This window comes from Ochotona princeps, chromosome 16, assembly GCF_030435755.1.
Source record: "Ochotona princeps isolate mOchPri1 chromosome 16, mOchPri1.hap1, whole genome shotgun sequence".
NCBI classification, from domain to species: domain Eukaryota; kingdom Metazoa; phylum Chordata; class Mammalia; order Lagomorpha; family Ochotonidae; genus Ochotona; species Ochotona princeps.
Window position 1 is genome coordinate 50,493,295 of NC_080847.1, and position 20,930 is coordinate 50,514,224.

The following is a 20,930-nucleotide window of genomic DNA, read 5'->3' on the forward strand; positions in this document are numbered from 1 at the left end:
TCTCAAAAGGTTACATTTATTGTGGTGCAAAAATGCTGAAACCCAGGCACAGGAGGGAGCTCCAAAAGGGCCAAGGAAATGCCTACCCTGTGTGGATTTCAGAGGTGTTTCTATCAAAATAAATTTTTAAAATCTCATTTTCTACTAATTACTAGATGTACGCCTTGCACATGGGCCTGTGACTACAGATAAAGCAGTTTGTGGTCAGCACCAGGGAGTTCAAGGAGTAGCAGGTGGCTTGGCTGTAGCAACCCAAGTCTGGCTTGAATTCTGGCCCTGCCACCTGTCAGCCATATGACCTGAGGCCACTGGCCACTCTCCAGGCTTCAGTCTTGCCATCTGTCCAGTGGGCGGCATCTAGCAGCTCCTTGCAAGGCCGGAGGAGCTGGTGAGCAGAGGTCATACCTGAGGCTGCCTGGGGCAGGGGTGCCCAGCTTGAGGCCGAGGGGACCTTCCCTGAGGGTATGGTATATGAGTCGAGCTGAGCAGCAAGCTGACTTGGCAGGCAGGCAGGGGTCAGGGTGGCAGTGGCGCAGGCATGGAAGGGGTAGATGTGATGTCCAGGTGGAGTGCATGGGGTATGGGGTCTGAGGGGCTCCTCCCAGGTGGGGCCAGGCAATGCTCAAGCTGCTGAAGGCCCTAAGGGACAGGCTAGAACGCTCCAAGCAGTGACAGCCCCGGCTACGGGCTGGAATCCCCTGGCCTGAGGAGCAGGGCCTGGCCACAGAGGCCGGCCTGCACCCCACCAGTGGGTACCACGTATGTTTGGCCGTCGGCAGCCCGCAAGGGCGAGAAGTCAGTGAGCTGCAGGTTGCTCTCCTGGACCTGGTCATAGTCCCACAGCTGGTAGTTCCAACTCTTTCCCTGCTTGCAGAGAAGGTAAGTGGCTCCTGGGGCAACCTCCCCTGGCAGGACCGGTAGCTGGCAGGTCATACCGGACACCGGGTGGAACAGGCCAGGCAGCTCAGGGTCCTCGGTGTAGCCATGGCCTGGCGTGTGAGACACACCCAGCAGGACTCCTGGGGGAAACAGGGTGTGAACAGCTGCACACAGGGGCTCGCTGGGCCCCAACTCCCTCCCAGGCTGGTCCCTAGGCCACGGGGAGGTCAGTGGGGACCATAGGCATGCTGTTAGCACCTGCTCTGAAGTCGCAGACAGCACGGCCAGCATGGGGAGACTGCTCGCCTCCCACTGCCCAGGAGTGACCCAGAGGGGCACCTGGCAGCGCCCCGCAGCCTTGATCCCAGGTAGGCACGTGGGCAGAGACGGAACTACAAACACTCAAGGGGACACGCCCCACGACAGGCGCTGCTCCCAGGGAACTCCCATCCTCTCGGATCTCAAATGGAAGCCAGAGAGGTGCGCCCTGTTGCGCAAACTCAGAGCCTGGACGGGGCTGGGTCCAGCGCCCACATGACCCTACAAGCGTGAACCCTGGGCAGACACCTAGGACACCTGCTGCCTTCCAACAGGTCTGTGAGCCCCAGGGAGGCAAGTGGCACACATGGCCTGGAAGGGTGAAGGTGAACGAGTCCCTGGGGTGTAGGCAGGCACGGAGAGCAGGGACACCCACCTGCACTGACGGCCCAGTGGGCTTTATGGCCTTTCCTCTGGCACGGCTCGTGGTTGAAGTCCTCATCGTAGCTGATGTGCTGTCATTAAGGCCAAACTCGCGTCATGACTGGGGGCTGCCCCCTGCCATCCCTGCCCCGCTCCGTTCTGGGCACCGCACTGGGATACGGGATGAGCACGGGGTGTCCAACGACCAGGTGCTGCAGGACCAGTTCCCTGTTGGTTCCGCCCAGGCCCCCTGAGAGTAGCTCAGCCTGGCAGCCCAGCGCCTCCCGTGCCAGCAGGCCCATGTTGGCCACTGCGGGATGAGGGGACACAGAGAGGCTGCTGGGGGATGGGGACTTCATCCGGACCCGTGGCGTAGACAGAGTAAGGCACAGAGGGCCCAAGTGAAGTAGCCAGTCCCCCTCACTCACCAGAGAACATCTCTCCCTGGGCTGTGTAGCCCCTCTCCATGGCCACCTGCACCAACTTCTCCAGGGGAACCCCACTGGGGGGTGACAGCAGAGTGCCCGCCATCCACAGGGCCACCAGCCCACACCTGGGGAGGGATGGCCCGGGAACTCAGCCCTAAGGCCTGCTCTGCTGGGCCCTTCCACCACGTCCCCTGCCAGGTGGGAGAGTGTCCTCCACAGGGGCGGACAACCATTGGGGCGGGGGAGACGTGGCCAGGCTGGTTTGGTAATCCTCTTGCTCATGCAGTCCAGCTGTTTCCCAAGCTGCACTGTGGCCTTGATGTCCCCGCGGGTCCCCACCTCTCCCTCCCTCAGCTGCCCCATTTACCCCCCTCCCATGGTCACTCAGGGAGCCCAGCCTGGGGCACCTACTGAGGGCCTTCCTGGATGCAGGAGGGAAGGTCCACGCAGAACAGGATCCACTGCAGGTCACTGCGGAAGCTGGGGCAGAAACCAGGGTGGGGTCACCAGGGTGGGGTCACCAGGGTGTGCCCCCGCCCGCGGTTTAGTTGCAGTAGGGCATCTGGGCAGGGGGAAGGGACCCAGCCTGGCTGGTGCATGGCCAGAGAGCTGCTCCCTAGACTGGGAGGTGGCAGGACCTCCACGGCCCACAAGTGGCCTAACTCCCTGGGCTGCCACGCATGCCCAAAGAGGAACAGGCATTTGCGGGGGGACCAGCTGCCTTTACTGCCGGGGGCTCCCACTCCCCCCGGCTGCTCTGAGCTGGTGACTGAAGCCATCAGACCCTGTCTGTATGTTCAGGCAATGTTCCTAGAGGCGAAGGGGTGCAGGGGGTGGGGTGTGTCCAGCGTGTGTGCGCGGGGCGCGGGGCCCCTACCGGTCCTTGCGCAGCCTCAGCAGCCTCCTCACATCCTCTCTGCCTGACGGGACCGGGCCGGCCCTCGCCCAGGCCTCCTGCAGGAGTCGGCTCTTCTGCAGGCCGAAGACATGAGGCGGAGAGGTCCCCAAGGTGGCAGCTGTCACTGGGGGAGGTGGCGGCGGCGGTGGTGGAACGGGTGCCTGGAGGCTCGGGGGAGGAATTGCAAGAGCCCCGTCCAGGGTGCTCGGCGGCGGAGGTGCCGGGGTCCTCGGAGGAGAGACCGGGGGATGCAGGGATGGAGCGCAGGCAGAAGCCATATTGGGGGCCTACAGGAGAGTTGAGGGCAGGAGAGGAAAACGTTTAAGAAAAGTCTCTGAGATGACGTCTTACAAAGGTGTCAACTCGGGGGTGAAGAAGCACCAGGGCTCTAACACTTGACACCACCCAAGTCACGCGGAACTAAAGTCCGGATTCCGAGCTGTGGCGCGGACTGGGTCTACACCGGGAAAGCTTAGGAGTGAAGTCTCGGGGCTGCAGAAGGACGCCCGCGAGTAAGGACACGACCCGGAGGGAAGGGACTACGCATGCGAGCCCGGGGCTAGTCCAGGGGAATCCGGCCCCTTTCCAGCTGACCTTAACGTAGGGGGTCAACAGGTCAAGCCGGAAGGAAACAAGGCCTAGCTGGGGCGCAGATCCTGGAACTAGAAGGCAACAGGAAACATCTGTGTGTGGGAGAACCCAGGCCCGCAGGCAGTCGGGACACGGACAGGACAGGGAGCGGAACTTTTCTAAAATAAAACGCGCCTTTCTGTGGCGCAAAATGGCGGCTCCCACACGCCGCTCCGCCCGTGTCACGTGAGAACACTCGTCGTACGGGTCCGCCCCGTAGCGATCACGTGACAGAAGACGGCCAGCCCATGGGCAAGAGGTGGGTTTCCAAAGGACCGCCTCCGGAAGTGACTGCAAGCGGGTACCGCGCCCCTATTGGCAAGAAGCTCGTGACCTTCGCTGATTGGTGCAGAGGAAGGCGAAGGGCCAGGGGGCGGGGCCTCCTGTCGAAGCGGGAACCCGAATGTCCCTTTGATTGGCAAAACCTGAGTCCAGGGACAACGCTTATTCTGATTGGTCTAGCGACCGAACTTCCTCCCCGGGAATTGGCTTATCGGAAGGCAAAGGCGGGGCTAGGAGAGGGAGTTTTGGGTTCGAGGGACGCAGCCGACGCCGCCAGCGGGAGCCACAGTCCTATCGGTGGGTAACCGCGGGCCCAGGTGGCCATTGGCACCAGGTGACCGGCTCCTCTGGCCTGGCCCCTTTCCATGTTCCGTGTGGGGGGAAGCTTCTAGTTGTGCGAGGCCAAGGACCTCAAATTCGTCCCATCCCTAACTGCCGCCTCCATCCGGGTTTTTTTTCCCTTCGCTGGCTTTGGGCGCATAGACCAATGGGAATCGCCCGTTGCGGCGCCCCGCCCCCCGAGGCACGTGGAGCATCGTGGGACTTGTAGTTCCCGTCTGGAGAGTCTCCGAGGCACGCGGGCGGTAGAAGCGGGGTTCCTGCGCACGCCTGGGATCCCGGGCTGTGCTTTCCGCCTGGTTTCCTCTTGTTGGGAAGGTTTCTGAGCCGCCCGGTCAGTCCGCCAGCAGACAAAGGATTTAAGCGAGACCCCGGATTAAAGTCCCTTGTTTTCCTCCTTTAAGCGCGCCTTCGGCACCTCATCCCATGGCAGTTCCCGAGACCCGCCCCAACCACACCATTTATATCAACAACCTCAATGAGAAGATCAAGAAAGATGGTGAGTTCCAAGGGTGCTTGGGGTGTCGTCCACGAGGCAGCACCTCTTCCTCAGCCCTGCTCCTGGCCCTCGGACACCCAGGCTGTTCGAGGGTGACCCCCCGACCTTGTACTGCGCCCGCTGACCTGGTCACGGTTCCCCCCAGGACGCCTACGGGAAGCCTTCCCTCTCCCTTCCTCTCTGTCCTCGGGCAGCTCCCCTCCCGGGGGCCCAGGGCGAATCCCAGCAAGCCCTGATGGTTCTGGCCCCTTCTGGGGTTCTCTGTGTGTTTAAGCTGACGGTTAACCCTGTAGCAGCAGCGGGATTGCCTGCAGTCCTCACAACCCTACTGTTATTCCCATAGGTCAGATTAGGACACTGAGGCCCTTAGTGACAGAGATCTCCCATTCGCTGGTGCACTCCCCAGATGGCTGCAGCGAGTGGGGCTGGGCCAGGTGGAAGGCAGCAGCCTCCTGCAGGTCCCCCACCTGGGTGTGGGGATCCGATTTCTTCTTCTTTTTATAAGATTTATTTGTTTTTTTTTTTAAAGATTTGTTTATTTTATTACAAAGTCAGATATACAGAGAGGAGGAGAGACAGAGATGATTCACTCCCCAAGTGAGCCACAACGGCTGGTGCGCGCCAATCCGAAGCCAAGAACCTGGAACCTCCTCCAGGTCTCCCACGCGGGTGCAGGGTCCCAATGCATTGGGCCGTCCTCAACTGCTTTCCCAGGCCACAAGCAGGGAGCTGGATAGGAAGTGGAGCTGCCGGGACTAGAACCAGCGCCCATATGGGATCCCGGGGCGTTCAAGGCGAGGACTTTAGCCGCTAGGCCACGCCGCTGGGCCCATAAGATTTATTTTTATTGTAAGTCAGATATACCAAGAGGAGGAGAGACAGAGGAAGTTTTTCCATCCATTGGTTCACACCCCAAGTGTGGGCAGTTGAACTGCTCTGATCTGGAGCAGGAGCCTGGAGCTCTTCCAGGTCTCCCACGTGGGTACAGGTTCCCAAGGCTTTGGGCTGTCCTCAACTGCTTTCCCAGGCCACAAGCAGGGAGCTGGATGGGAAGCAGGGCTGCCTGGATTAGAACCGGCGCCCATATGGGATCCTGGTGCACACAAGGCCAGGACTTTAGTAGGCCACCGCGCCGGGCCTGGATCCCATTTCTTGGGCTTTGTCAGGTGCCAGAGCAGGGAGCTGGGATGCGAAGTGGAGCAGCCAGGACCCAACCAGGCACCCCGATGTGGGATGCTGGCAGCGGAAGCAGCATCCCAACACCTACCCCTAGCCTAGTTTTCAGTTCACAATACAGGATATTGGAATTTAAACATTTTCTTTTACCCGCATCCAGCTTCCTTATTTACATCACAGAGTGGTGTGATAACGTTTCTCACGATTAATGAGTCACACTCAATCACCTGCTGATTTTAATTCTAACACTGTGGGCTTTTCCCAGCCTCTTGCCTGCAGGGGTGTGTGTGTGCGCGCGCGTGCCTGTAGCTGCAACATATGAGGAAAAGAATTCAGTTCTTGAAATTAGGATCTTTTTGCTTGAGTAAATAAATTGTCTCTATGTTGACCTTACTTCCTACATCTACAAACTGGGCACACCTTGACACGAATGTTGTGGAGGGGTCAGACTCACTTAGTCTCCACGCAGGTCAGCTTTCCTGGGACCTCGCTGTTGAAAAGGGCTGGAGAATTGTAAAGATTGTTTGAAGGGCTAGTAACAATTTTCGTCTGCTGGGTTACTCCCCAGATGGCCACAGTGTCCAGGGCTGAGCCAGGCTAAGCCAGGACCTTCACCCGGATCCCACGTGGGTGCCAGGGCCCAAGTGGTTGGGCCATCTGCTACTGCTTTCTCTGGCTGCTGGCTGCAAGTTGGATCAGAAGTGGAACAGTTGGGGCTCGAACTGGCGCCCATGGAGAGATGTTAACTTTCATTGTCATCTCAAGAAAATTTGTTGTGGTAACGACTGAGTTGATTTTATTATTGATTTGGAAAGGGGCTGCTGCCATGGTATGGCAGGCTGAGCGTCCACCTGGGGCACCAGAGTCCCGTATGGCCATCAGTTTGAGGTCTGGTGGTTCCATTTCCCTTCCAGCTCGATGTTCATGGCCTGGGAAAGCAGCAGAGGATAGTCCACGTCCTGGGGCCCCTGCAACCATGTGGGAGGCCCAGAAGATGCTTGTGGCTCTGGACTAACCCAGTTCCAGCCCATGTGGCCATCTGGAGAGAGAACCAGTGGATGGAAGATCTCTCTCCTTCTTGCTCTGTAACTCTGCTTTTCAAATACAAATTGTTTTTCTTTTAGGTTTATTTTCTTCTTCAAGATTTATTTTTATTGTAAGTCAGATATACAGTGAGGAAGCTCTTCCATCCAATGATTCACTCCCCAAGTGACCGCAATGGCCGGACTGAGCCGATCCAAACCCAGGAGCCAGGAGCTTCTTCCTGGTCTCCTACGTGGGTACAGGGTCCCAAGGCATTAGGCCGTCCTCTACTTCTACTGCTTTCCCATGCCAAAAGCAGGGAGCTGGATAGGAAGCAGAGCTGCCAGGATTAGAATCAGCGCCCATATGGGATCCCAGCGCATTCTAGGCGAGGACTTTAGCCGCTCGGCTACAGTGCTGGGCCCACGTTTATTTTCTTTTTATTGGAAAGGTAGTTTCACAGAAAGGAGAGACAGATCTTCTGTCGGTTGGTTCACTCCCCAGTGACCGCAATAGCCAGGTCCAAACCAATAAGGAACCTTTTCCAGGCCCCCCACGCAGGTGCAGGGTCCCAAGGTTTTGGGCCGTCCTTGACTGCTTTCCCAGGCCACAAGCAGGGAGCTGGATGGGAAGTGGGGCTGCCGGGATATGAAGTGGTGCTCATATGGGATCCAGGCGCATGCAAGGTGAGGATTTAACCACCAGGCCATCGTGCCAGAACCTTTATACAGTATTCCTAAAAATTTATTTGGAAGGCAGAGAGAGAAATTTCCCTCAGCTGATTCACTTTCCAAATCACTGCAGTAGCCAGGCCGGAGTGAGGCTGGAGCAGGAGCCTCATCCGGCGTGTGAGAGGAGCGTGAGTGTAAGTCCTTGGGTCGCCCGTGGCCTCCCAGGCACCTTAACAGGAAGCCAGTGGGTGGGTGGGAGGTGTGGTGGGGAGCTAGGACTCCATCTGCGCTCTCTGCTGCAGGAGGTGTCTCAAGTGCGCCTTTCCCTGCTACCGCACAGAGAGCCTGGTCAGGGAGGAATTTACGTCACAGTGTGGGAGAAGTGGTTCCTGACTTGGGCTGGCAGGTGCCTGGAGCATTCTGGGAACTACGTAGTCCTGGAAGCCTGTGAACTTTGGCGATGCTTCCAGAAGCTCATGCCTCAGAGCTCATGGACCTCGGGAGGCACTGGGGTCTGTTCTAAGTCTGCTGAGAGGCCAGGATACTCCCCTGCCCTGTATCCAGGATCTTCCCAGGTGTAGGGGGAAGAGGTGCAGGGCCCACACGGGGGTGTTGTGGGGGGCAGAGGAAAGCCAGGCATCTTCCCATTGGGGACGTTGTTTTGGCTGATGACTTTGCAGTGTCCTTGGCCTCACCCTTCTCTGATGGACACTTTCCCCTGCCTTTCCTGTTACTTGGTTTGGGTGGTTCCTCCTTCAGGCCTGGCGGTGAGATGGCTCCGTTGTCCGGCTTTCCTGCCACTTGCTGTCGGCTGAGTTGTGCTGGTACCAGGATCAGCTTTGATGAGCACACAATCCCAGCTATGCCACGTCCTGCCTGGCACCTGGGGAGTCTCACCCTGTGCCAGTGAGTCCTCTGACAGTGCTAACATCCTTGTAAGGTTGACATGGTCACAGTCCTGAGTTGTGGAAATGTTGTGATTTGCATAAACCACTCAGTGGTAACTTTGCTTTAAATTTATTTATTTATTTTTGTTTTACTTGAAAGAGGGAGATGTTCCAGTCTAGTTCCCTCCACACATGTCCACAATAGCCAGAACTGAGCAGGCCAAAACCAGGAGCCTGGGCCTCGCTGCAGTTCTCATGCTGGTCGCAGGGACCCAGGTCCCTGGCTGTCAGCACCTGTGCCTGTGGGGATGTGGAGGAAGCTGGGACTGGAAGCAGAGGAGCCAGGACTCTAATCAGACATGGGGTCCAGGCGTCCCCAAGTGGCAGCTTAGTTTTGCCAGACACGTGCCGTGTGATGGCGTCCTGACTCATTCATGTTTGGTTTTTTTTTTTGTTGTTTTTTTTGTTTTTTTTTTTTTTTAAGATTTATTCATTTTTATTACAGTCAGATATACACAGAGGAGGAGAGACAGAGAGGAAGATCTTCCGTCCAATGATTCACTCCCCAAGTGACCGCAATGGCTGGTGCGCGCCAATCCGAAGCCGGGAACCTGGAACCTCTTCCGGGTCTCCCACGCGGGTGCAGTGTCCCAATGCATTGGGCCGTCCTCAACTGCTCTCCCAGGCCACAAGCAGGGAGCTGGATGGGAAGTGGAGCTGCCGGGATTAGAACCGGCGCCCATATGGGATCCCGGGGCTTTCAAGGCGAGGACTTTAGCCGCTAGGCCACGCCGCCGGGCCCTGACTCATTCATGTTTGTAAGGACATTTGTGTGCTGGACAAGGCGTTAGCCACAGGCTGCTGCGGTAACACTTTGGATGAAGGAGAGACAGGCAAGGAAGGGATGGCACATGCCATGAAGGAAAAAAGGGGCTCCAAGTTGGCTTCTCAGAAGTGGCAGCGTTTCTACTGATGCTCCCCTAGCTGGAAGGAGGCAGCCATGGCAAGCTCAGGCGGAGGGTGTCCTCGGTGGAGGGGCCAGTCCGAGGCCCGAGGTGGGGTTCAGGCCTGTGCCGGAGTGCTCGGGCTGAGCGGCTGTGGTGTGTCCTGTGGCACTTGGAGTCCTTGTTGGTGTGTGCCTGTGCTCCTCCGTGTACCCTGTCGGGTGGTCAGGCTCCCTGCCTCTGGCTTCGCTTGCCCTGGAGAGCAGGTGGTGCCCAGGCTGCTGTTCACTGTTCTTCTCTCCTCCCCTGCTCAGAGCTGAAGAAGTCGCTCTACGCCATCTTCTCCCAGTTTGGCCAGATCCTGGACATCCTGGTGTCGCGGAGCCTGAAGATGAGGGGCCAGGCGTTTGTCATCTTCAAGGAGGTCAGCAGTGCCACCAATGCCCTGCGCTCCATGCAAGGCTTCCCCTTCTACGACAAGCCCATGGTGAGCGGTGTGAGGGTGTGTGCATGCACATACACAGGGCGTGCATCGCCTGGCACTCCTACTCCAGTTCCCCCAGGACAGGGGACACCCGTGATCAGGGATGGAATAGGGAAGGTGCAAAGCGCTGGGGGAGGTCCCCCAACCCATTATGGGGTTCAGGCAGGGCTTTCCAAGATGAGAGACTTGGGGGAGGGGAGGGAGAAAACGGTGGTGGAGGAGGGCAGACACTGCAGGGATTAAGGCTCAGAGGAAACCAAGAGCCTGTATGCGATGGTGGGAAAGTGCAGGTCACATCCCCCTGGCCTGAGGGGAGCCTGTCCCTTGCAGGAAGAAAGCTGCGAGTCCAACGCCGGCCCCAGGTAGATCGCCCCATTGATCAGTTCTCTGTGGTGGAGGCGGATCTAGTGGGCGGTGCTGGGCCTGGGCTGCCTGGCATGGTCGCTTCCACCTGGCGGAGACCAGGCAGTGACTCCTCCCTCTTGTCCCTTGTGAGGCTGCGGCTAGTGTGGGTTTGAGATATAAAAGCTGTGAGTCCTTCTGGGGGAGTCCCCTCCTTCCTGTGCTCCCCAGAATCGTTGCTGGAGCACTTCCGACACCCGGGCATGTGCATCTTGTCGTGGCGCGGTCAGCTTTGCGTCCCCGGCCGCTGGCCTGTCACAGCCACCACCTCCCTGCTCAGGGCAGTGCCCACAGGGACACAGCTTGTCACTGGGCTGCAGGGCAGGAGCCCCTGCTGTGCCGTGTCCCCTCTTCCTCCCAGCCTTCCTGGCCACCTTCTCCACCTGTGCTTTTGTTTTCTTGTTTTTGTTTTTTTTTTAAGATTTATTTATTTTTATTTATTTTTATTACAAAGTCAGAGAGGAGAGACAGAGAGGAAGATCTTCCGCCTGATGATTCACTCCCCAAGTGAGCCGCAACGGGCCGGCGCGCGCCAATCCGATGCCGGGAACCAGGAACCTCTTCCGGGTCTCCCACGTGGGTGCAGGGTCCCAATGCATTGGGCCGTCCTCAACTGCTCTCCCAGGCCACAAGCAGGGAGCTGGATGGGAAGTGGAGCTGCCGGGATTAGAACCGGCGCCCATATGGGATCCCGGGGCATTCAAGGCGAGGACTTTAGCCGCCAGGCCACACCGCTCGGCCCTGTGCTTTTGTTTTCTAAGCCTGGCCCCTTGCCCCACCTATAAGCCCCCACGGGAGGTGTTTTGCTAACAGTGCCGTGTCTGGTAGGTTCCTCGTGAACAGATGTGGGGGGCTACGATTGCTCCCGGAAAACCCAGCTTGGTTTGTGGGGCCACAGCAGCCCCCGCAGCACTCCTGGGCTGACCTCGCCTCCCCGGCCTACCTTTGGCCCTGGGTCCTGTGTTGTCTCAAACACTCCGCGTGGGGTCCTGTTCTGAGCAGTTGGCTCATTTTGTTGTAATGACGCTCCTTTTGGTGGGGTGAGTGGGTAATCTCGCTTTTCAGTTAAGGAAGTGAATGCCAGTCAACTTGGGTAACATCTCAGAGAAGTCTGGTTTTGAACAGGCAGCAGGACCCCCCGAAGGCTGCCCTCTAACCTCCTGCTCTCTGTTGGGTAGCGCATCCAGTATGCCAAGACCGACTCGGACATCATTGCCAAGATGAAGGGCACCTTCGTGGAGCGGGACCGCAAGCGGGAGAAAAGGAAGCCCAAGAGCCAGGAGACCCCGTCTGCCAAGAAGGCTGCACAGGGTGGGGCAGCGGCCCCTGTGGTAGGCACCGTGCAGGGGCCTGTTCCGGTAAGCTGGGGCCAGAAGTGGGCCTGTCAGGACGCTGGCTTGGGGGGGCAGTTAGCACGCACCTGCATGGTGGTTTCCATGTTGGAGTGCCATCCCTCTGCCCTGCTGTCTCTCTTGGTCTTTGTCCCTGTCTGTTCCTTGGTTTGGGTCTGCTTGACCCGGACTGCGTGTGTCTCCTGGGTCAGTGTCGAGGTAGACAGTCACAGCCCCGGAGCTTCTGCTGCCAGCTGTTAGTATGAACAAGCGAAGGTGGTTCAGAAAGGTCACTGCCTGGTATGGCAGGTGAAGTGTAGCAGTGTCATCTCTGTCCAGGGACAAGTAGGCTGCGTCACAGGGATGGGTGGTCTTTCAGCAGGGTGTGGGAGCACAGAGTGGTAGCAGCAGCGATGGGAGACTCGGTCATGCCGGGAGCCTCCGCATGGCACTGGATCCAGCCTGGCTCTGGTCAGCTTCCCAGCACAAGTTATAGCACCCAGCAAGGCCACGGCCTACGATGGGATGATGCCGGGGACCCTTAAAGAAACCTCAGCAGTGAGGGTGGCAGGTGCTGGTGCAGGGTGGGAAGGTGGAGCGGGGAGAACAGCACCGAGTCCAGAAGCAGGAGGAAGCAGCATGCGGTTGGGGAGGGGGCTTGGATTTGCCGCGGATTGGGTGTCTGTACAGTTAGTGACCCCCCACCTCTCACTCCGTACACAAGTTACCTTGAGGAACCTCACTGCAAAGCGGGACCGCTAACACAGCAGCCAGGATTCCCGGAGAAAACAGGAAAATGTTTTCTGACCTGGGCAGGGCACGGCGGGGGGGGGGAGCATCCTGTTTCCTGCACCGGATACCCTGGGGCCCAAGTGTAGGAGAGAGTCTGGCCACTGGGTACCCTGGTCGCGCCACGCTGCACTGAGGGTGCCAGGCTTCGGTGGAGCCAGCTAGGGGCCTGGGTCCAGCTGCCGTCGGGTTGTCCCACTCCCACACCTTGCTCTGTCCTGCTGGGACTCCGGATCCTGAGCTGGGGACCACACGCACTGTTTCTGCATCTGTCTCGACCAGCCCTTTCTGTTGTTGCCCACCGCGCCGCTCTGGTCATCCCTAGGTCTTTACCACTATTTCGTTTTTATATCTTAAGAAATGTTTTTGGAACTGTAATACTGCAACAAGGTGAAGGAATCCACCATGGGGAGGGGTTGGGGGAATCCCAGAGCCTATGAAACTGTGTCACATAATGCAGTATAATTAATAATAAAAAAAAAAAACTACAAAGAATGGGAAAAAAAAGAAATGTTTTTGATTTTGCTTTTCCTTGTGTCGTCCTTGACTGCAGGGCATGCCGCCGATGACGCAGGCACCTCGGATCATGCACCACATGCCAGGCCAGCCCCCCTACATGCCACCCCCTGGCATGATCCCGCCGCCAGGCCTTGCGCCTGGCCAGCTCCCGCCGGGGGCCATGCCCCCTCAGCAGCTCATGCCAGGACAGATGCCGCCCGCCCAGCCTGTAAGTGTCTGACTCCTTGGAAACAGATGCGGGTGGCTGGGAGCCTCTTTGAGCGTGGGTGGTCTGGGCAGGCTGCCAAGGAGGGTTGGTAGGTCAGCGGGCCCTGGCAGGGAGGAGTTGACAGGTTGGGCATGGGGCTTGGAGACTTCCAGCTTACCCAGCAGTCCTGCTCTGCATGCTGCATGCATGGCAGTGAGCTGTTGGGGTGTGGGAACACAGTAACCCCAGATTGTGTGTAAGGGGGAGGAGGCGTCCAGGGAGGGTTAGGGAATGGGGTGCCTGTGCTCACGGCCCCCTCTCCCCACAGCTGTCGGAGAATCCTCCAAATCACATCTTGTTCCTCACCAACCTGCCTGAGGAGACCAACGAGCTCATGCTGTCCATGCTGTTCAACCAGTGAGTGGGGCCCAGGGCTGTCACCATGGGAACGGGTCTCAGCAGCTGTGGGCCCAACCAGGCAGGCTGACTGGGCCTGAAGGTGGATGGAGGGGAGGGAGAGGGGGCTGTGGCCAAGGCATCCAAGCCCTAGGTCCCGCGTTCTCGGTGTCTAGAAAGGAGAGAGGCCATGCAGGGCATATGTCAAGCAGCAGACATATTTGGACGCTGGCTAGATGGGCAACAGTTGGTGTACCCCAGAATAGAGGGGTGGAGAGTGTGGACCCTGGAGCCCCTCTCATGGGTCTCGCTCACTGGGGTCAGGCTGTGGGGGCTTCACCCAATGCACCTACTGCTGTAGAGACCCCCGGTAGTACTGAGAAATAGAACAAGATTGAAGTACCATGTGTGTACCAAGTCCATAAAATAAGACATGTTTTGTAAGAATGCTGCTGGGGAAAAGGGTGCCAGGTTGTTAGGAGGAGGTAGGGAAGTTAGGGAGGGGGTTGGGACGAGGCTGTGGCCACTCCTGGGGAGGGCTGGCTCTGACTGGAAGGACAGGCTGCTGTGCTGGGCCCTTGGGGACCTCTAGTGCGCCAGTGTTTGTGTTAAATCTAGTCCCCTTACGCTCGGCTGCCTCCATGCACTCTGTGGGGCGGGTGGGTTGGAGGCAGAAGTCATCTGTTCCTGTGGATTCATCCCTGGCCTGGCCCCCTGCCGGCCCTGGGATCCTGAGGCTGAACCCCTAAGCACTGTCCTTCCCTCTCAGGTTCCCTGGCTTCAAGGAGGTCCGGCTGGTGCCCGGGCGGCACGACATCGCCTTCGTGGAGTTTGACAATGAGGTGCAGGCCGGGGCTGCCCGTGATGCCCTGCAGGGCTTTAAGATTACCCAGAACAATGCCATGAAGATTTCTTTTGCTAAGAAGTAGCGCCTTGTCCCCATGCCTGTCCCCGCCCCCTACTCTGGGGCCACCCCTTCCCTCTTGGCTCGGCCCCCCAGAAGGTAAGTCCCCCTCGGGGGCCTTCTCTGAGCCGTGTGTGAGTGAGTGGTCGCCACACAGCATTGTACCCAGAGTCTGTCCCCAGACATTGCACCTGGCGCTGTTAGGCTGAAATTAAAGTGGTTTTCTTTTTCTTTTATTTCTTTTTTTTTAGGTTAGATTTTTCACAACCATTGTCTGTTTTCTTTTTAATCTCAAGGTTGTGGGGCCAGTAGGCTTTGCAAGACTCACTGTAACAGGAACACTGCCCAAACCTAGTGTGGTGTCTAGCTGTGGCTCCTGTCTCAGGGATCGGGGGACCCAGGGCACCCCGGGTGGTAAGGTTTTCTCCCAGCAGGTCTCCAGCTGACGACAAGTGTGGCAGGAACCGAGGGGCTTCTGCACATGACAGCTGTCTGGGTGCAGGTGCCTCTGGGCCTCATGGAAGGATCAGATTTCCAGGGTGGCAGTCTGTGTTAGACACCAGAGCTGCAGCTCCACCTGCCTGAGCACCTGTGCAGGTGGAATTTGGGAAGGCTGCTCACTGTTGCGTCCCAGACTCCCCAACCTGACCTGGTTAGTGTGGCTGCCTCAGGCACAGCTGGTCCGCCCTGGTGGCTGGCTGAGGGCTCCTGGCCAGTAGCAGGGCTGCCACGGTGTCCACGGCTGCAGCTTTAGATACTGGGGGAGGTTCACCGGGAGGGAGACTCGGCAGTCTGTTGCCTGGCCTGGGAACTTTTTATTTATTGCAAAGGCAGAGTTAAAGAGAAGGGAGAGGTGGGGGTTTTCTGTTCTCTGTGTCTCTCCCCACACTCCTGTAGCAGCCGGGCTGGGTCGGAGACAGGACTTGAACTCCATCCAGGTCTTCCCTATGAATGGCAGGAGCTTGCGCAGTTGGGTCGTCTCCTGCTGATTTCCCAGGGAACTGCATCAGAAGTTGAACAGCTGGGACTCGAACCAGCACTCGGATGGGATGGTAGCTTAACCCACTGCTGTACACACTGGCCCGTTTGACCTGGAACTCTCAGATATTTGCTTATTTATTTTACCTAATTTGGAAGGAAGAATTAGATCTTTCATCCTCTGGTTCACTCCCCATATAGTCACAACAGCTGGAACTGGGCCAGTCCAACGCCTAGAGTCTGGAATCCCATCCATTCTGCTGTGTCGGTGCAGGAGCCCAAGCACTTAAGCCATCCTCCACAGCTTTCCCAGGCATGTGGGCAGGGGGCTAGACTGAAAGCGGAGCAGCAGGTCTCTAGCTGGCACCCATTTGGAATGCCAGCACCACAGGCACAATGCTGGCCCCTGTCCTGGCAGCATTTAAATTGTTTGAAAGTCTGGGGCCAGGGAGGTTAAGCTGCCTCCTGAGATTCTTGTGTACCATATGGGAGTGCTAGTTCACGGCCCCCCCCCCCCCCCGTTACTCTGCTTGCTGTCCAGTTCCCTGCTCTTGTACCCAGCAAGGCACTGGAAGATGGCCCAAGTACTTGGGCCCACTGTCACCTATATAGAAAATCCAAATAGAGTTCCTAGCTCCTGGCTTCAGCCAGCAGAACCAGCAGATGGAACCTGTCTCCCTGTCCCCTGCTCTGCCTTTCAAATAGTAAATACATCTTTTGTAGAATAAAAATGGAAATTAGTGAGGTCATTTGGCAGAAGAAATTGGCCATGAAACTAGACACTGGATCATTTGTGGATACATGCCCCTGGCCTGGTGCGGGATCGAGGCCTATCCCCCTACCTTGAGGAGGAACATCTGATGGTGAATTCTGCCACTCTCTGTCTTCCCCTCTCCGCACCGTGTGCTGTGAGGGATTGGAGGAAGGCAGGATAGTGACCTGGGGGCTTCTGCAGGCAGTTGGTGTCCACCTTGCTGGGCAAAAAGGAAATGTCCCTCTGGCAAGGGGCCTTGGGGCTGTGGAGTCTCTCAGCCCCGGTCTGGTGAACCTTCCCCTGGCCCCCAGGCCTGTGTGCCTGCAGCCTTGGAAATCAGCAGGTACTGCTCAGGCCCAGGGCAGAGGCAAAGGTTCTGGGAGAACGGCCTTTGCCCGCAGCTGTGTGCGAAGGGAGGCAAGAGGTGACTGTGGAGAGGACACCACTTCCTGCCTCTGACCTTAGACCGCCATCTGGACCCAGGGCTGTGGTTGTGTCCCCAGCAGTAGGAAGGATGAACATGGGAGAGCAGCATCGCAGAGGGCGCCAAGTGAGGCTCCAGGGTTGTGTTCCAAGGAGACCCAGTGCAGCCAGCCCTGGAAGAAGTGCTAGGGTCCTGGGGTGGCAGTGGGCTGTGAAGGCTGGGACGGAAACCAGGGTGCCACTGTCTTGGGCTCAGTATACACATCCTTCTGGGAGGCTGTGGCTACCTTGGTCATGTGTGGGCAGGCACTCCTAGTGGGCTAAACAGTGACCTCCTCTCCCCTCATTCAAATGAATGCCGGAAACCCTCCCGCCAAACGCCTAAATCCAGGCAGTACCAAGTGCCGTGATGGCAATAGACCTTTTCCACCTTCCTTCCATTGTGGCGACACCAGCAAAGCTGGTGTGGGCTTCCCCTGTTTCACACAGGTAGGTGGATCTCTCTGAAGAGTGGTTCTGCCAGCCGTTCTCTGGCACAGCAGGTTGTCAGCATTGCTGTGCTTGTGTGGGGGTCCAGGGTTACAGAGGAGAGTGGGACCACCAGCATCATACCGAATGGGCCGTCTCCGTGACTCACCGATGAGTAGTGGATAGGGAAGGTGGCTTGGATATGCCACACTGAGAGAGGAGGCCTTGGCAGGGCAGCACAGAGGTTTCGCACTGCTGTGTGAAGTGTATGAAATATTCACTTCTGGGATTTTTCATTTAATATTTTCACGTGATAGGGGCTGGGGTAAGTGACACTGCCAATAAGGGTGGGCAGGGGAAGCTATAACCAAAAAAAAAAAAGGATTGTCACTTTCGAGGTAAGATGGCTGTGGTGGACAGAGAGACCCTCAGTCCAATTCCCAAAAGCAGCTAGGTCCTTTGAACAGCACCTGCCCAGACGACCTTGGAATTGGGTCTTTGCCCTGTCCAACCTTTGGGTGACACCTCAGCGCTGGCTAATGGGTGATTGCAGCCTTGTAGGGGACCATTTTGTGGGTAATGGATGCACCAACACAAAATGCATTGATTGGGGGAAATGAAGCAGTTCCCGCCCCTTGTGATGTCATCAGTTTTAGGGGCCGGAGCCCCCAGGGCTCATTGTCGCCTTCGGTGTGAATACCTGAGGGAGGAGGGGCAGGGCGGTGCAGCTTTGGATGACTGCTTCCTATACCCTGGCAGCCTTGGGAGGTGGCCTGAGTACTTTGGTCCCTGCCACCCAAGCAGGACACCTGGATTGAATTTTTGGCCTGGCCAGGCCTCAGCTGCTGCAGGCATTTAGGGTGTGACCCACCAGATGGAAGAGCTTTGTTTTGTTCTCTGTCTCCTGACCTTTCACAGAAATGGAACAGAAAAACCTTTGAAAAGTATGTTCTAAGGTGGGCATTTGGCCAGTACTTGTGATGCCTGCATCTCATATTAGGGTGCTTTGGGTTCGAGTCCAAGTTTTGCCCCCAATTGCAGCTGCCTGCTGGTGTGCCTCAAGGTGGCAGAAACACTTGGGCCTGCTACCCACTGGGGAGACGTGAATTAATTTCCTCATTCCTGGCTCTTCCAGGCATTTGGGGAGTAAAATCTGTCGCTGTGTTTTAAATAAAATGAAATTAAGAGTTTACAAAAATAAACATGCCTGATGTTTGCTGTTTCGTGGTTGTCCCTACCAGAGGCCTTCGACTTCAGTTCCCTGGTGAACTGACAGCTTCTGGGTCAGGACCAAGCACAGCGTACGTGCTCGCTCTACGCAGTTCCTGAGTGAAGGAATGACGTGGAGAGCTCGGGGGCCGGTGTTTGGCTGGCCTAGAGGTTGTACCACTTTGGCTCCGTAGCAGAGTGCCTGGGTTCAGGTCCCAGCCCTGCTGTCGGTGCCAGCTTCCTGCTAATGGGCTGAATGGTCGGATGGATCTCTGCTGCCCACGTGGGGGACTTGGATTGGCTCTCTTGGTTTGAGCTGGGGTTGGGGAGTGAGCCAGAGGATAAATGAATGATGGAGAAACAAAATGGAACGTTCATCATCGAAAGGTTGAGATTTTTCATCCTTTGATTCACTCCCCAGATACCGGCAACCACTACTGAAGCCCCAGTGAGGTTGGACAGCCTAGTGACGGTGTGTCACTGGAGACCGCCCCAGCCCCCCTCAGTTCCTTTACCAGCCCTTTTCTATATAAATTAGCCTGTCCAGGGAACTGGTGCAGTGGTGTATCAGGCTAATCCTCTGCAAGTGCTGGCATCCCATATGGGTGCTGATTTGAATCCTGGCTGCTCCACTTCCCATCCAGTTCCCTGCTTACGGACTGGGAAAGGAGTTGAGAATGGTTCAACTCCTTGGGACCCTGCACCCACGGGGAAGATGTGGAAGAAGCTCCTGGCTTCAGAACGGCTCAGCCCTGGTTGTTGCAGCCATCTGGGGGAGTAAACCAGCAGACAAAAGTTCTGTCAATAAAAATTTGCCTTTCAAATAAAAAACTAAATAATAAAACAGCTCTCCATGAGCTGATGAGATCCATTGGGGTTAATTAGGTCTGTGGCAAATGCTGTATCACCATTCACTGTGATTTTTTTTTTTTAACCCATTTTACAGATAAGCAAGGCGAGGTTCTGCAAGGAGCCTTGGCTCAGCCAGGGCCATCCAGGCAGGGAGCTACTGCCCAGCCCAGGACTTAGCAGTCAGGAGCTCCCAGCACTGGGGAGCCAGGGTTCTTCCTGGCCATCAAAGGGCTGCCTTGTTCTGCTGCCCCCACCACAGGAAATTCCAGGTCGTTTTCCACGCTGGCATTCTTAAGCTGTGTCCCTGGAAGGGACAGCAAGGGGCCCGGGTACCTCAAGTGAAACTCGAGAGTTTGTGGGCCTGTGGGAGGCAAGGGGGAGGCTGCTGCCTTGAGTAACCTGGGTTGCTGTGGGGATCTGGGCATATCCTGGGCTGGCAGTCCCCACCCTGGCCAGGTTCTGGCCTTTGGGGGGTGTGGGTAACCAAGAGGGGTTGCCAGAAGGCGGGGTTAACACAGAGAACACAGGTTTCCTTGTGCTGCCGGAGAGGGAAGGAGCATACGAGGAACTCTGAGGCCTCTGTTCTCCCCAGACAGTCACCATGGCTGGGTCCCTGTCTCCGGGACTCTTCAGTGTCCTCATCCTGCTGTCTACCCTCCCGGGGCTGAGCGTGGGGGGCTGCCCCATGCCCAAGCTGGCCGACCGGAAGCTGTGTGCTGATGAGGAATGCAGCCGTAAGAGTGGGGAGAAGGAACTGTGGTGTGGGTTCCTGACTTGCACGCATGTGTGAATGTGCTGGGGGTAAGGAAAAGTTAGGGGGTGCCATCACCTATTCCTTCTGCAGACCCCATTTCCATGGCCGTGGCCCTTCAGGACTACATGGCCCCCGACTGCCGGTTCCTGACCATATACCGAGGCCAAGTGGTCTATGTCTTCTCCAAGCTCAAGGGCCGCGGACGGCTCTTCTGGGGAGGCAGTGTGAGTGCTGGGAGAGCCCCGGAGGAGATGGTATGGGGCTGGGGTGGGCAGTGAGCCCCCATGTTTTATGTGTCACCAGCTGTAGTGCCAAATGTAGCCCTTTTATTTTAATAGAAGGAGACCTGTGACGATTAAGAGTGACCTCGCTTCGAGGGGTAGGAGAGGAGTTTGGTATGGGGCCTCTGAACAGATGTCATGGATGCTCATATTTGAGTGACAAGGTTGGAGCCAGCAATATGGAGGTCAGAGAGAAAGGTGGATGGAGCTGGCCACGCTGCCAGCGACTAGCCGGCTACTGCCCCCTCCTCTTCCCCAGGTTCAAGGAGATTACTACGGAGACACGGCCGCTCGCTTAGGGTACTTCCCCAGTAGCATCGTTCGCGAAAACCAAACGCTGAAACCTGGCAAGATTGATGTCAAGACGGATGTGAGTGTTCATGCTGGGATCTGGAGCGAGGCCCTCTGGGTCGTGATGTGCACCCTGGGGCTCACCCTTCCCTGCCTCTTGCCTCTTGCACCTGGACGGTGCGAGGTGCATTGGTGTGACCCACCACCAACTCCGCCCCATTGTTCTCACAGGTGGTCTCCCTGTCTCTCTTTCAGGAATGGGATTTCTACTGCCAGTGAACGCAACCTGCCCTCCATCCCTGTTGTCTGCCCTCCTTGGCTTCATGCAAATACATTGGCCCAGTGCAGACTCTCTCCGTCTCTGTGCTCCTTGGGGGCGGGTTCCTGAATCTAGCCAATCAGTTCGCGGAGTGTGGGCACGTCAGTGGTTGTTTGGCAGAGTTTACTGAGGCAAGATCTTGGTGCTGGCCTCTGGGTAAAGACGGATACCCCTCACAAGTGGGGAAATGGAATGAGACCGTCGGATCATGAGTAGGACATAAGTGGCGGAGCAGAGGCGTTGTGGGGAAGA

General features: G+C 57.2%; 3 protein-coding genes across 4 annotated transcripts; 2 read left to right on the plus strand and 1 right to left on the minus strand.

Annotated features, from left to right (window-relative positions):
• Positions 1-2: 2 nt before the first annotated feature.
• ACTMAP (actin maturation protease) lies at positions 3-3,680 on the minus strand. Of its 2 annotated transcripts, XM_004598074.2 has the most exons (7): positions 3,481-3,680; positions 2,866-3,173; positions 2,400-2,468; positions 1,989-2,113; positions 1,741-1,870; positions 1,574-1,644; positions 3-1,019 (listed from the first exon to the last, which is right to left on the minus strand). In XM_004598074.2, the coding sequence occupies exons 2-7, from the start codon at positions 3,162-3,164 to the stop codon at positions 682-684; spliced, it is 1,032 nt and encodes a 343-aa protein (XP_004598131.2). In that variant the 5' UTR covers positions 3,165-3,173; positions 3,481-3,680; the 3' UTR covers positions 3-681. The 2 variants fall into 2 exon arrangements, with proteins under 2 accessions (XP_004598131.2, XP_058530276.1); XM_058674293.1 differs by lacking the exon at positions 2,866-3,173.
• Positions 3,681-4,358: 678 nt separating this feature from the next.
• Positions 4,359-14,583, plus strand: SNRPA (small nuclear ribonucleoprotein polypeptide A). The gene is made up of 6 exons (XM_004598007.2): positions 4,359-4,636; positions 9,652-9,824; positions 11,402-11,581; positions 12,897-13,070; positions 13,378-13,466; positions 14,215-14,583. The coding sequence occupies exons 1-6, from the start codon at positions 4,564-4,566 to the stop codon at positions 14,372-14,374; spliced, it is 849 nt and encodes a 282-aa protein (XP_004598064.2). The 5' UTR covers positions 4,359-4,563; the 3' UTR covers positions 14,375-14,583.
• A 4,609-nt stretch (positions 14,584-19,192) lies between these two features.
• Positions 19,193-20,713, plus strand: MIA (MIA SH3 domain containing). The gene is made up of 4 exons (XM_004598073.4): positions 19,193-19,767; positions 19,878-20,011; positions 20,328-20,438; positions 20,615-20,713. The coding sequence occupies exons 1-4, from the start codon at positions 19,635-19,637 to the stop codon at positions 20,636-20,638; spliced, it is 402 nt and encodes a 133-aa protein (XP_004598130.1). The 5' UTR covers positions 19,193-19,634; the 3' UTR covers positions 20,639-20,713.
• The last annotated feature ends 217 nt before the right edge of the window (positions 20,714-20,930 follow it).